The sequence below is a fragment of the Hippocampus zosterae genome, chromosome 3, assembly GCF_025434085.1.
Source record: "Hippocampus zosterae strain Florida chromosome 3, ASM2543408v3, whole genome shotgun sequence".
NCBI classification, from domain to species: domain Eukaryota; kingdom Metazoa; phylum Chordata; class Actinopteri; order Syngnathiformes; family Syngnathidae; genus Hippocampus; species Hippocampus zosterae.
The window spans coordinates 27,524,356-27,537,978 of NC_067453.1; the positions used below are offsets into that span (position 1 = coordinate 27,524,356).

General features: G+C 44.9%; 1 protein-coding gene across 2 annotated transcripts in view; it reads right to left on the bottom strand.

Annotated features, from left to right (window-relative positions):
- The window catches only part of zfpm1 (zinc finger protein, FOG family member 1), a 169,063-nt gene that overhangs the window by 20,828 nt on the left and 134,612 nt on the right, over positions 1 to 13,623 (bottom strand). For both annotated transcript variants that reach the window (XM_052061998.1, XM_052061999.1), the window contains one exon: positions 2,394 to 2,530. In XM_052061998.1, coding sequence (XP_051917958.1) covers positions 2,394 to 2,530 — 137 coding nt within the window. The remainder of the gene's footprint in view (positions 1 to 2,393; positions 2,531 to 13,623) is intronic.

Sequence of the window (13,623 nt, forward strand, 5' to 3'; positions counted from 1 at the left end):
AAATTTCTCAGGTTGTTTTACATGGACACATCTCTCTTTTTCCAGGATAGCCCTGACCCCTGCTGACCCTCGGAGGGATGGAGGGAAAGTCAGAGGAGGGGGAGGATATAGAGTGAAGGGAAGAAACAGGAGGAATGTGAGATTACGACGGCTATCTCCTGTAGATACTGAAGAGCCGACTCCACCCTCCTTCAGTCCACTTGGTAACATGTGAGGAGATGAGGAGGGAAAGGGAGCAGAAGATGAGGTCGAGGAGAGAGCACTAGTATTTAGGATGAGTGCTAAATACTGATCATATGAATACGAGCCTTCAAGGACAGTCTTCAGGACAAACCGGACGGTACGGACAAAGGAAGGCAGAAGAACAGAAAGATGATGGGTGATCAAGTGTGTGTGTGTGTGTGTGTGTGTGTGAACACGCACGCTTTATCTGTCCGCTCCCTGCTAATAAACAAAATCTTAGAAATGAGAGCCTATCAAACAGAAATCAATCACTGGGGTTTGCTGTCCAGGAGGATGGCGCCACACGCAGATAAAAGTCAGGCGGATGTCTGGAGAAGGAAGGGAGGAGAGGTAAATGACCGGCTTTAACTAGAGGAAGCCTCAGTCAAAAAGTGAACCAGGCACAACCTGAGTGACCAGTTGGTATCGAGCATGATCCTCTGGGAGAACGTGGAACAGCGAGCACCCCGTACCAGGAAGCCTCGCCCCCACATCAGCATCATATGATTAGACGGACGAGCGCATGATGCAAAATGACGGACTCTGATAGGGCTCCATCCGGTCCCACGCATGAGCGCACACAGGCAGACGCACGCACGCACAAAGTCAATCATCCGTTTTCATTTCTAATCAGTCAAACAATCGATGCAACAAAATCTCTGTTTTCGTCCGGGCATTTGACCCCTGACCTTTCACCTTTCAAATTAAAAACGCACCTCTTCTACTTCCGCTTCGTGTCGGTCTACAACAACAACAACGAGCGTTGTGTTTCGGAAAACAACCACTTTATAATTCTGGCCCAATGACAGATGTCATATTCAGAGCGTGAGGAACGGGCTGACGAAAAAAAATAGACGCTCATACTCTCACCCAGCAAAGTGCGGATTTTAAACACAACACCAACTTATACGGTATTGTCTCATCTTATAGCTCAACAAAAAGCTTCTGGCTATAGAGTATCATAAAATAAATACATAATTAATCACCCAGCCACGCTCTCATTTACTAATCGTTACTACTACTCCTACTACTAAATTAATCCCGAATCATCTTGTTGTATGTTATCTTGAGAAGGAAGACATTTCATCTGTGCTGTATGTTGCACATTTGACAATAAAGTTGTACTTGACTTGACTTGATTAGCACCCGTGAGGTCATCATTGTTCCACTAACTAGTTTAAATCTGCAAAATAGAGCGTTAAACCGTTTGGCAGTCAATCTGGAAGCCAACTTAAGATTGAAGAAACTATGCTTCAAAAAGTCAAACCAAAAAGGAAAAAGCAGCTGGGTATCAAATGGATCTCCGCGGCTCCATTTCCAAGTTCAATGTCATGCGTTACGGGGTACACACAAAGACAATCTTGTTGCTGTTTTTGTCCTGATTTTGCCCCTTCCCGACCAAGGACGTCAAACGTCTATCATATGTCTTGTAAGATTGTCCTAAAAGTTGATCCTTTTGTCTGAAGTGTGTTTTGTTTTCTCTACATTCCTCGCGATAGACCTGGGACGAGTCCGCGAGCTACCGGACGATCGCGAGCTACCGGACGATCGCGAGCTACCGGACGATCGCGAGCTACCGGGCGATCGCGAGCTACCGGGCGATCGCGAGCTACCGGGCGATCGCGATCGACGTATTGGGCCCCACTGGTGTAGCCAATCCAAAAATCAACCTGACTGACGATTAAGGAAGCAGCGGTAAGCAACACAAAATAGGTTTTATCTGACGTTTTTGGAAACGCTTGGCCAAGCTTCTGTTCTTCTTCATTTTCGAGAGGTCATATGTGATCACGTGGACATCGGTGATGGAAGAAAAGCTTTGTGTGTGTGGAGCTCTGTGTTGAGATGACACACACAGTACAGGCAAAACTGTTAAATGTTTGATTGTCCATCTTTGTGTGTGCGATCTGTCACAGATTAAAATATGCTGTCAACGGCTTTTTATTTCAACATCTATGGTTTTTCTTTTTACACTGTAGCTTTTGACGAGGGTATTATTGACTTGAGACAAACGTTACTAGCAATTCAAACCACACTTCAACATCATTTCAACCTGCAGACTATTTCAAGGGTTTATGGGAAAACGTTGGGTCCCTGCACCTAATTCCTCTCCTTTTGTACCGTATATTTTCGTTTCACATGAATCCTATAAGAATTTTGGTTCGAGTCCTCACCCCTGATGCTGCCCCATCATCTGCGCTGGCATCTGACCGGAGGCTTCCAGGGTAGGGTCCCCAAACTGTGTCCGCGTGGAGGTCCCGGCGAGCGACAACCTTTCTGCCGTTGTCTTCTTCATTAAAATCCAGCTCATCTGTCAAGGGATTAGAAGTATATCAGTATTCAGCACCAAATATTCTTGTGTCTCAGTAAGGGAATAATACACATTGTGACCATATTTAGAGATATTTAATAGCATTAGCCTTGTGTTTTGCTTTCAGGTATTGCCATGTTAAGTGTAACTTTTAATCCGGTCAGTACATTCTTGTGGTCAGTATTAATGATCACATTTATTGGGAAATGAATCCTTTGAACATCAAATCTGTCAGTTGCTAAATTATTGGAAAGATTCCCATTCCATTAACTCTGGAGCATGTGAGGGCTTTCAGAAAACATTCGACCTGAACTTGACCTGAACCCTTGCAACACACACAGCGCACCGAAACAAACAGTCCATGGCTCATCAGCAGGGGGCGTTCGATATGAGCTGAGCCGTTTCACTTCTGGCTCAGTTCAGCAGCTTCTTTTTGTGTATTTCCTCTACGTGATAACTAGAAGGATGGCAGTGACAGCTGCGGTCAGAGCCCAGTGCATCCCAGACAGATAGTGGGCTGTGGGAGTGTTCTGCACTTTCGAGAAGTTCCAGAAGATGTGAGGATTTGTGACGAGCCAGTCGCTAACTGGCTACGGTTGGACTGGATGACCACTGCTGAGTCTGAGGGTTGAAAATCAGTTGCAAATCTCAGTCATTGTAGTCATCCACGTCACCCGGATAAAAACAGATCCCAATTGGGCCAAACCTCTTCTTATTTCGCCATTTTCATCCATGGCTCAGGAGACTGTTTCAGGGGGTCGGTCTAAAGTGTTGGGCCTGATAAGACTGTTTGTCTAACACTCTCCATGTCAAAACACTCATCTATCTTCTCTGTATCTATCCCCACCAGAGAACAACGGACAGACGCTGATAAAATGTCTTTCCCACAGTTGGTGGGGGTGGAGGTAGAGGTGTCGGTGTGGGGAAGGGAGGGGGGCAGATTTATGAGGAGGTTTAGAAAGCAAGGTTTGAGAAGGAAAGTTAGGTTGCAGTGCATTAAATTCTACGCTGATTACACGCGGCGGTGGTCAAATCATCTTTGAATGATCACGTTCATTTCTCTTCTGTTGACACTGAAAACTAAACACTGACACTACATTTGTACGTACAGTGTGACCTCAGAAATAAGACCACCTATGTTACTGCTCAAGGTGGTCTTATTTTCGGGGTGGTCTGATTTCTGAAGTGGCATGCAATAATGATAATGCAGAAGTAATGTGGCTCACATGCAACAATATACTGTAGCGTCATGTACACACAATGAGTAATAAATGATGGATTGTACATGAAACTGTATTGTACACAAAAGAAATTTAAGCATTTGAATAGTCTATGTATGTATAAGGCAAGAGAAAAAAAACTACATATCACCGCTGGCTCGCTCTCCTGACAGCTTAGCGCCTCCAATGTTGTGCCTTGTTTTGAAACGATCCAGCCAACCGTTGGACGCTTTAAAGACTTCGTCCTTTTTAAGCTCCTTCGCATATTCTCGTGCCTGTTCCTGGATCATCTGTCCGCTGATAGGGATATTCGCCAAGTTAGCTCGTCCACGTCGTCGTAGTCACTTCGGTAGCACAGGCGTTTTCCAGAAGAGCTAGCGTTTGCTTGGTATGCGTCTAGGAGCTCCCGTTTCTTCTTCAAAATGGTTTGGATTTGAGTTTTTCCAACTCCAAACCGCTCAGCCAATGTTCGCTGGCTCGATCCTGGCTGCTCACTGGCTCGAATAACTTCAATTTTCTGTTGTAGGGTCAAATCAATTCTCTTCTTGCTTGCTGCCTTCTTGCTTGCGGTCTTTCATAGCTTCCTGGGACCGGATATCGCGGTCGCAATTCTGAATTCCGGGGTGGTCTCATTTCTAGGGTTTCAATACAATACATAGGCGTTCTATTTGGGACTGTACAAAACCGGTCGTATTTTTAAGGTGGTCGTTTAAATGAGGTGGTCGCATAGTGGGGTTTCACTGTACTATGAAAATCAAGCGCCTGAAATTGTAAAACTGTCAACTTCACCCGACGTGCCAGTCAGGGTCAGGACTGGGAGCAGTTCGACTTATTGTTCGGTCAACCTGTTGCACATCACAACATGGCGCTGACACTTTAGTGCTTACATTAGCGCTGGCGGGATACAGCAACCTGTAGGCAAATTTGGGTCATGTCAGCATCAGATAATTGAACCGGGTCAAAAGCCCGCCTAAAATGACTTGTTAGTCAATCGTTAGATTGACTGCCAACGTCCGTCCAGTCTCTCTCCAATATTCCCGTGGACTTCTCTTTGGCCGCTGCGACCCTTCTTATCGCAGCAACCCATCGGTGCCCGGCCTGCATTTGTGTTATTGGCTGATCCTCACCACACGGGAGTCTTATCAACCTGACCAGCGCCGTTCACCCTTATTGTGAAATTGTGCAAACGTTTGACCTTAGTGAGCCAACACAGTTATCAATTTATAAACAAGCCCGACAACAGCGTTAGCTGGTCATTTATCGAGACCGAATACACACGATCGCATTTGCTTCCATGGTCCGTGGAACGATATCTTCCCGTGTGTTAGAGGAATCTATGAGCAAAATTGTATCATGTTTCAAGTTTCATTTATTTGGGCACATCGAAGTGTTTGGGTGCATATCCAGCACCCCCAAAAGCCTACACACAAAACACTGTTAAAGTCACTAACACGTTAATACAGGTGGGCGACCACAGGGGAGAAGGCGAAATTCGGTCACAAAAGGGGAATGAATAATTCGGGAACAGTGGGTGAGCAACAAAAGAGGAGGTGAGAACACCCGTCGCGCCCAGGCGACATTGGCCATCCGCAAAGTCTGCAACATGTTGATTCAATGAAGACCAGACAGAAAAGGCGCCAATGTACTAGTGGTTGGAGGTTGAAAAACAGGTAACCAATCACTACTGAGGGGCCCGACCGGGGGTGCGCTATGCAAATATCGGGGGCAGTGTTTTTCTTGTATTTTGCATATGTTACAATAAAACGTAGAACTCGCGGAGACGGGACTGGGAGTGTGATCGCGGAGCAACAACCGTCGTTCGCTCTCAGAGGTCCGCTTCCGCCGATATTGAAGACAATTTTCCTGTGTGCCGAATCGTTTCTTTAACTTTGTGCGAGAAAATCTCTGACACCGTGTCATCATATCCACGGGTGACTCAAACTAGCCAAATAATTGTCTGGTGTGCAAAAAGGCCAATGTTCATATACGTTTGTTTCTCTTAGTATGCCGATGCAGTGCTGAAATGATTAGAGACACTGAAATCCACTTTTAAAAAATGGCTACAATTTTAAACATTCATTCATCTTCCGAGCCGCTTGGTCCTCACTAGGATCGCGGGGGGTGCTGGAGCCTATCCCAGCTGTCTTCGGGCAGTAGGCGGGGAACACCCTGAATCGGTTGCCAGCCAATCGCAGGGCACACAGAAACGAACAACCATTCGCACTCACACTCACACCGAGGGACAATTTAGAATGTTCAGCCTGCCACGCATTTTTTTGGAATGTGGGAGGAAACCGGAGCACCCGGAGAAAACCCACGCAGGCCCGGGGAGAACATGCAAACTCCACACTGGGAGGCCGGAGCCGGAATCGAACCCGGTACCTCTGCACTGTGAAGCCGATGTGCTAACCACTGGACTACCGGGCCGCCACAATTTTAAACATCAAGATTAAATGAGTGGAATCTCAAAAGTCATACTGATGAAGCAACCACACAGCTACAGAAGCGTTGAAAATGTCAACTTTAAATGATGCCTACCGACAGACAGACAAGACTTTGTTATTCCAACAATATCTATCAAAATAAAACTAGCTGACAACAATTGCTTTGCAAACACCATCAATGTTGGCCACGCGTCATCAAAAATGATGAACATCTCTTTGTGCTGAAATGTTCACGTTCATGTCAACTTTATTGTCAAATGTGCTACATGTGCAAGGTACAGCACCGATGAAATGTCTTTCCTCAGGAGAGAGAGGAGCCGCTGTGGGTGCCCGTGCCACCATCAAAAGAAAAGTTAACATAAAATGACAAATAGTACAAGACAACACATAAGACACAGACAGTCGTGCAATCTTAACCAAGGAAAAAAAAAATCAATGTTGTCTCTGCCTTTTTCCACCTCCTCCATCCAACCCAGTGCACAGTCTCACCGACCCCCAGACTTTACTAACCAATCAGAGCAGGAGGAAAAAACACAAAAGCTAAAATCCATTCACTTCTTGAAAAATTGCCACTCAACAGTTGACAAATGAAACAAATAAGTTGCTGACAAAAGGAATGAAAAAAACTGTGTGCATATTAACACTTAACATACCAACCTTATCGACACTTATTAATTATTTCTCCAATTTGATTGCCTCAAGAATCAGTAAATGTGCCATAAGGCATGTTTTCTATTTTGGTATATTTTCAACAATAACATGCTACATGACCCCTCAACTCCCGTTACTTCATAAGGTAAATTTTGACAGCGGTAAGAAAAGAAAAACAGAAAATAATGAACACGGTGCAACATGACCAGTCAATTCCATTCAACCCGATGATACATTTCTATTTGTTTATAGCTGCATGCATTGGCTGCAACAAAGCCCAACAAAAGACTGCAATCTTGCAGAATACTTTTCTGTATTTCATGTGAATGAATGATTGTCATTTTTCAGCTAACGAGAACACAAGGCAATACATCCATCCATTTTCCGAACCGCTTGATCTCACTAGGGTCGCGGGGGGTGCTGGAGCCTATCCCAGCCGTCTTGGGGCAGTAGGCGGGGGACACCCTGAATCAGTTGCCAACCAATCGCAGGGCACACAGAGACGAATAACCATCCACGCTCACACTCACACCGAGGGACAATTTAGAGCGTCCAATCAGCCTGCCACACATGTTTTTGGAATGTGGGAGGAAACCGGAGCACCCGGAGAAAACCCACGCAGGCCCGGGGAGAACATGCAAACTCCACACAGGGAGGCCCGAGCTGGAATCGAACCCGGTACCTCTGCACTGTGAAGCCGACGTGCTAACCACTGGACTACCGGGCCGCCCAGGCAATACATAGTGTATAAATAAATGCAAATGATGGAATCAAGTGGGTTAATTAAAGGAACGTTTCTCTGTCATGGTGGTGCGCTTTATAAAAGCCTTACATTGTGATGGTTATAACAACTTCACTAATTACTACCTCTTGCTAATCTCAACAGGTTTACTGTACGTACTCTCTGGGTTACCATGAGGCCTACAACAATCTTAAGCCCTTTTAATTACCCCCCTTGCTCGCCATAGACCTGAGCAGTAGCCTGACAGGCCTTATCAATATGACTGCATGCTACTCTCACTGCACTGTATGATACTATCCCTGGAAACGGTACACAAATTGTGAGTGTGCGTGTGTGTGCATCTCACACACCTTTTCTCTGTCAGTGCTTGATGACCCATTCAAAAAAAACAAAAACAAAACACAAGGCAGCACAGAGCTTGTTATCAATACTAACCAGCTCTGCGACAATATAAACCACACTGCCATTGTCTCGCGCGCGAACACACACACACACATACACACACACTTACACACACGCGCGCACACACAGACGTGTGGTGTGATCAATATGGATGCTCCAGCTTCCACAATAGCATCCAGGTCTCTGTGATGAGCCAATACAAAAAAAAAAAAAAAAACAGTCGACTATTAATTAAAACGAGTAACACAATTAACTGTGATTTGACAGTTGGAAGAGAGCGGGAGACACTGACATTGTGTGAAAGAGATTCTAGAAAAGGGGATGATGGGACTTTGAGTGGACTTCCTGAGCACCTGTGCTTTGCGTTACTTTTGTCACTATTTTAATCACAATAATAATGAATGTGGGTGCCAAAACAGAGGGAGAGAGCGAGATCGAGCGAGAGTCGTGTTATGCCCTGTGACTGATTTTTATTATCTTGGATTTATCTACTACTGGGTTACTGATTATTGATTGAATGTTTGAGTCAAAGGGATGATTGTAAAGTTTGACTGCAAATACTATGGAATATATGTGTTTTAGTTTTCTCGGTACGTGGCATGAGAATAAAGAAAGGCACAGGCACAGGCAGGTGAGGTTTGAGAAGATACACTGCTTGAGCTGCGAATGCGTGTGAAGTCGTAACTAGTCAGTAGCAGTCGTAGAAAATGGAGAAGCTCTGTCGATCCTATAACAGTGGCCTCAAACTGTTATTTAGAGACTATGAAGCGGGTTGAAAATAACGATGACAGAGTGACGTTTACCGTCTGCTTCGGCTTGAAACCATGTCTGACTGATGATAACGCCGCCGGCGAATGACGGGCCAGCAAAAAAGAGAAAACCATTCTCTTTAAGAAGCCCGTCAATGTACATTTCGTTTTCTTCTGAAGCATGTTCCAGTAAAAGTAAATTGGGAATGTTCTTATATTCACAATTATTTTCATCTCTTACATCAAATATTATGCAAAACGCTTAGACCTTGTTTTAACTGTCAAGTGCAGATGAACAAAAAGATGATGCCGCAAAAAGGCTTTGCATGAGTTCCTGACGCAGTCAACCAATAAGCATCTTTCCTAAATGACGGCTTACGAATAAGTATCAGAAAGGAGGAACCCCACGCTGATGCTTTCCTCTATTGCACCTAATTGACTAAGAAGAACTATTGGTGATATCAAATGAGAAGATCAGAGCAGAGCTATTGATTTTTTGACATAGTACAACAGGAAATCTTTATCAAGGTGCAACTCCGACCCCACACTAATAGTTTTGGCTTAAACTAGGTTGATTTTCACAGGCAAATCCCGTCCCTCTCGCTCTCCTCGTCTTACAATCATGATACGAAGAAAGGCGCAACTAACAAAGTCAGGAATAAAAGAAATGGCGTTCTATCTACCCGCTACTGTCAGTTTGTCCTGGACTGGACAGTCCATTCCCAGTTTTGAGGAACTCTAGATAGCTCTCGATATGTATAAAAACCAAAGCTTCATACACGTCCACACTCGTTCCGTGGCTCTCGCATTTTCTTTCTCCACTTTTCACAGTTGGCCCTTTGCCGTAAGTCTGTGCGCTAGCTATTCAGTGCTAAACGCGGCCGATTGGGCGATAGGCTTTTATAGCTCGTAAGAGTATTCAAAGAGTGTTCATTTTACAACTCTCGCGGCCAGTTTGTTCGATAAAGGGCCTCATCCGAACAAGAAGAGAGGTCTGATTGCTTTTCATTTTCTCCTTGTTACTCTCTCACAATGATCTTCCACGTCGCACCCGAGAGTCCAGCAGGATGAGCTCAGTTGGCAGATACGTATTTCTGGGATAGGCATCTACTGCTGCCGGACCACGCAATCATTTTCATTTTACCCTCTGTTGCACAGTCAAGATAAGACACCTGCGTTGTCTCGCTAATCAGATGAGCTTCAACAGAACTTTATCATTGACATTTACCACTGTTTACCCAACTAATTTCTCTTAACTGCACTGCTGAACTTTTATCTGCAAAATACATACACTACCAGAAAAGAGCAAGAAGCAAACATGCAAATGCACAAATATGCAAAGAAAGATAAAATGAAAGGGCGGGGGGGGGGGGGGGGGGACTAAAACCATTTTTATTCAGAAGAGGAAGGAAGTGCAGACACAGGTAAAGTTGCGTTGCTGCTGCTGATGAGATGAAAACAGTTTCTCCCACATCCACCTTCTCCAAACAAACAAACACAAAGAACATTGACATTCACCAGGAAAAAAAAGGGGGGGTGGAATTGTGTTCAAACTGATTAATGGTAACCTGTTTTTTTTTTTTTTTTTTTTACAATACAATACAATACATTCATCTTCCTAACCGCTTGATCCTCACTAGGGTCGCGGGGGGTGCTGGAGCCCATCCCAGCCGTCTCCGGGCAGTAGGCGTGGGACACCCTGAACCGGTTGCCAACCAATCACAGGGCACACAGAGACGAACAACCATCCACGCTCACACTCACACCTAGTGACAATTTAGAGTGTTCAATCAGCCTGCCATGCATATTTTTGGAATGTGGGAGGAAACCGGAGCACCCGGAGAAAACCCACGCAGGCCCGGGGAGAACATGCAAACTCCACACAGGGAGGCCGGAGCTGGAATCGAACCCGGCACCTCTGCACTGTGAAGCCGACGTGCTAACCACTGGACTACCGGGCCGCCCTAATGGCGTGAAACTGTGTGGGTTTCCTCCGGGTGCTCCGGTAATAACATACTAAGTATGTTAAATCGCTCCATGTACAGCACTTTGTATGCAGCGATGGCTGTTTGAAAGTGCTCTATAAATACTGTTGACTTGACTTGACTTGACAATGAATAGATCCGGGTTTGACAGTACATAGAAAGCTCTCTGTGTGTGTAGTTTGCAAGCTCTCTCTGAGCTTGCGAGGGATTTCTTAGGTACTCTAGACTCCACCTACATTGCAAAATGATGCGTCTTAAACTGAAAAATATCAATCGCCCATCGATGTGAATGGTTTTCTAAATGTCATGCAATTGACTAGCGGCTGGGTGTAGCCCACCTGCCGCCCTAAGGTATCCATCTTGCTCGCTAGCAGAGAATGGATGCCCGTAATTTGCAGCCTGAATGCCCAGCTTAAAAGTCCACTTTTCCGAGTTGCTACCTTTGAGTCATTGATGTTGTCTTTGAGCCTTCCTTCCTCAAACCCATTCATAATGAGTCAGTCATTGTTACAGGGTGGGAAATGCTAAATAGGATGTTTCGAGCAGTGCAAATCTTGTTGTTACTTGAGTGAAAAGTATATCAGCTGTGAAAGTTTGAATCAGAGCAATCAAGACAATGTAAGTCCATCCAAGCATGTGTTTTAGGAGCTCAGCCAGTCGCTAAATCACACGCTGGCCTCCATTTCCATTAGCTCTTCCTTTTTTGTTCAGCTGTAGCCTGTCACAAATTGAAAGTGAAGACCTTCCAGAAACTATCTCTGATAATCACGTAAATTAATTAGAAAACGTTACTTGACATTCTCCAAGCGCAGACAGAATGGGGGGGGGGGGGGGAGATTGAGGCAAAGCCAGAAAATTAATTGTATGGTATGTGACTCTGATAATTAATTCATGCCTTCTTTAAAAAAATCCTTCTGGCACTCAATGAAATAGGATGTTTCAATCAAACCAGTATCGGCAGTGGTCAGGAAAGGAAACATCGAAAAGTTAAAGAGTGACAGACTCGCTCGACATGCTCAGGGTCATTTGGAGGTTCACCGATTAAACGGGAGCGACCAGAAAGGGAAGGGAGAACAAACGAAGACAACATGAGAAGGGACCCTTAAAGACAGACAGTGTCCATAACTAGAAAGAGTTCTCAGATAGTGTGGGACAAAAGCCGTGACTGCTTTAATGGTAACTCAGAAGTTTTTGATTTTGAAGTGGAGAAGATTTGAGAGTTTGGATGATTCTTGCAATTATACTTTGAAGGCATCAGCCCAGTCAGGATCGCTTCATAGAGAGCAGCAGGTCGCAACCTTTTGTTTGCCCTGGAGCCCCTCTGTAGATGTTGAATGATTTTGTGCACAGCCTACAAAAGTAATATACTGGAAAAGAAGAAGGTACATTCGAACAAGATATAGACATGAAAAATTCATCAAGTTGCTTTGCCGCTCAATTGTTCCCAGACCCGCTTTTGTGTGTCGCTCCAAATTCTAAAAGCGAGTTATTATTCTGGAATTGTAAATATGGTCAAAATTGAGTTTTATTTGAAATCACTTAAACACTTTTTTTTTTGTTTCATCCATCACATCAGTCTCGTACATAGTCCTGCCTCAAGTGCTTTGATCATTCATTGATTGATTCCCTTTTATATTTAGTTTTATCAACGTTACAATGACGGAACATAACGGCTACTTTTTTTCCGAACGACTAAATATTCATTCATTCATCTTCCGAGCCGCTTGATCCTCACTTGGGTCGCGGGGGGTACTGGAGCCTATCCCAGCTGTCTTCGGGCAGTAGGCGGGGGACACCCCGAATCGGTTGCCAGCCAATCGCAGGGCACACAGAAACGAACAACCATTCGCACTCACACTCACACCTAGGGACAATTTAGAGCGTTCAATCAGCCTGCCACGCATGTTTTGGGAATGTGGGAGGAAACCGGAGCACCCGGAGAAAACCCACGCAAGCCCGGGGAGAACATGCAAACTCCACACAGGGAGGCCGGAGCTGGAATCGAACCCGGTACCTCTGCACTGTGAAGCCAACGTGCTGACCACTGGACTACCGGGCCGCCAACACGACTAAATATAAAAGAAATAAATAATGTTGCACGAGCATAATATTTATAAAGAGCATCTTCACCTGTTCACCCTTTCATGCACCCTGTAACCTGATAACATGGTTAGCTGTCCTCTGTAGTAACCGCTGTCCCTGAATGGGTTAATCTTAAGACCCACAGTCGAGTGCCGTTGTGACATAAGGCATATATGTCAGGGATTTGTTTTCAGAGGAGAGGCTGCGGTTCAAGCCAAAAAAATGTGATGAACTGGGAATCGGCCTGCCAATGTGCTGTCTGGCCGCAAACACCCTCCAAGCTGTGTGGATGCCGTACGCAACTGAGAAATGTCCAAGACGACGAGCACATCATGTTTCAGGAAAGGACGATGTGAGTGACACCTCACAGAGAGGCCAGAGAGAGGAGATGTAGGTGAGAGAGAGGGGACCGTTTTTCAGTCAAATCAGGAAAGGCGAGGGAAGACAAAGGCTGCAGCCGAGTGCTCCTTAGAGTGCTCAGATCAGATCGTATATTTAACATTTGCAATGACCAGAACTGATCGCTAACCAGGAAGACTCATGGCAGGGTTCTACATTAACCGTGGTCACCCTAAATTCACTTATGCTTTCTCGACCAAGGCCGGTACAACAAAATCATCAACATGTTTTTGCTTTTCTAATATTCTATATTTTGAGTTCTGTCTACGTCAACTGATCAATCGGCATGGATTGTTTGTATTTGTTTGTGCATCAGGTTAAACCCTTCCATGAGGAATGACTTGAAGAAGATGACCAGAAAATGTCAAATGTTCAAAATTCAGTTTGATTTTACACTGCAATATATAAAGATACTAAGT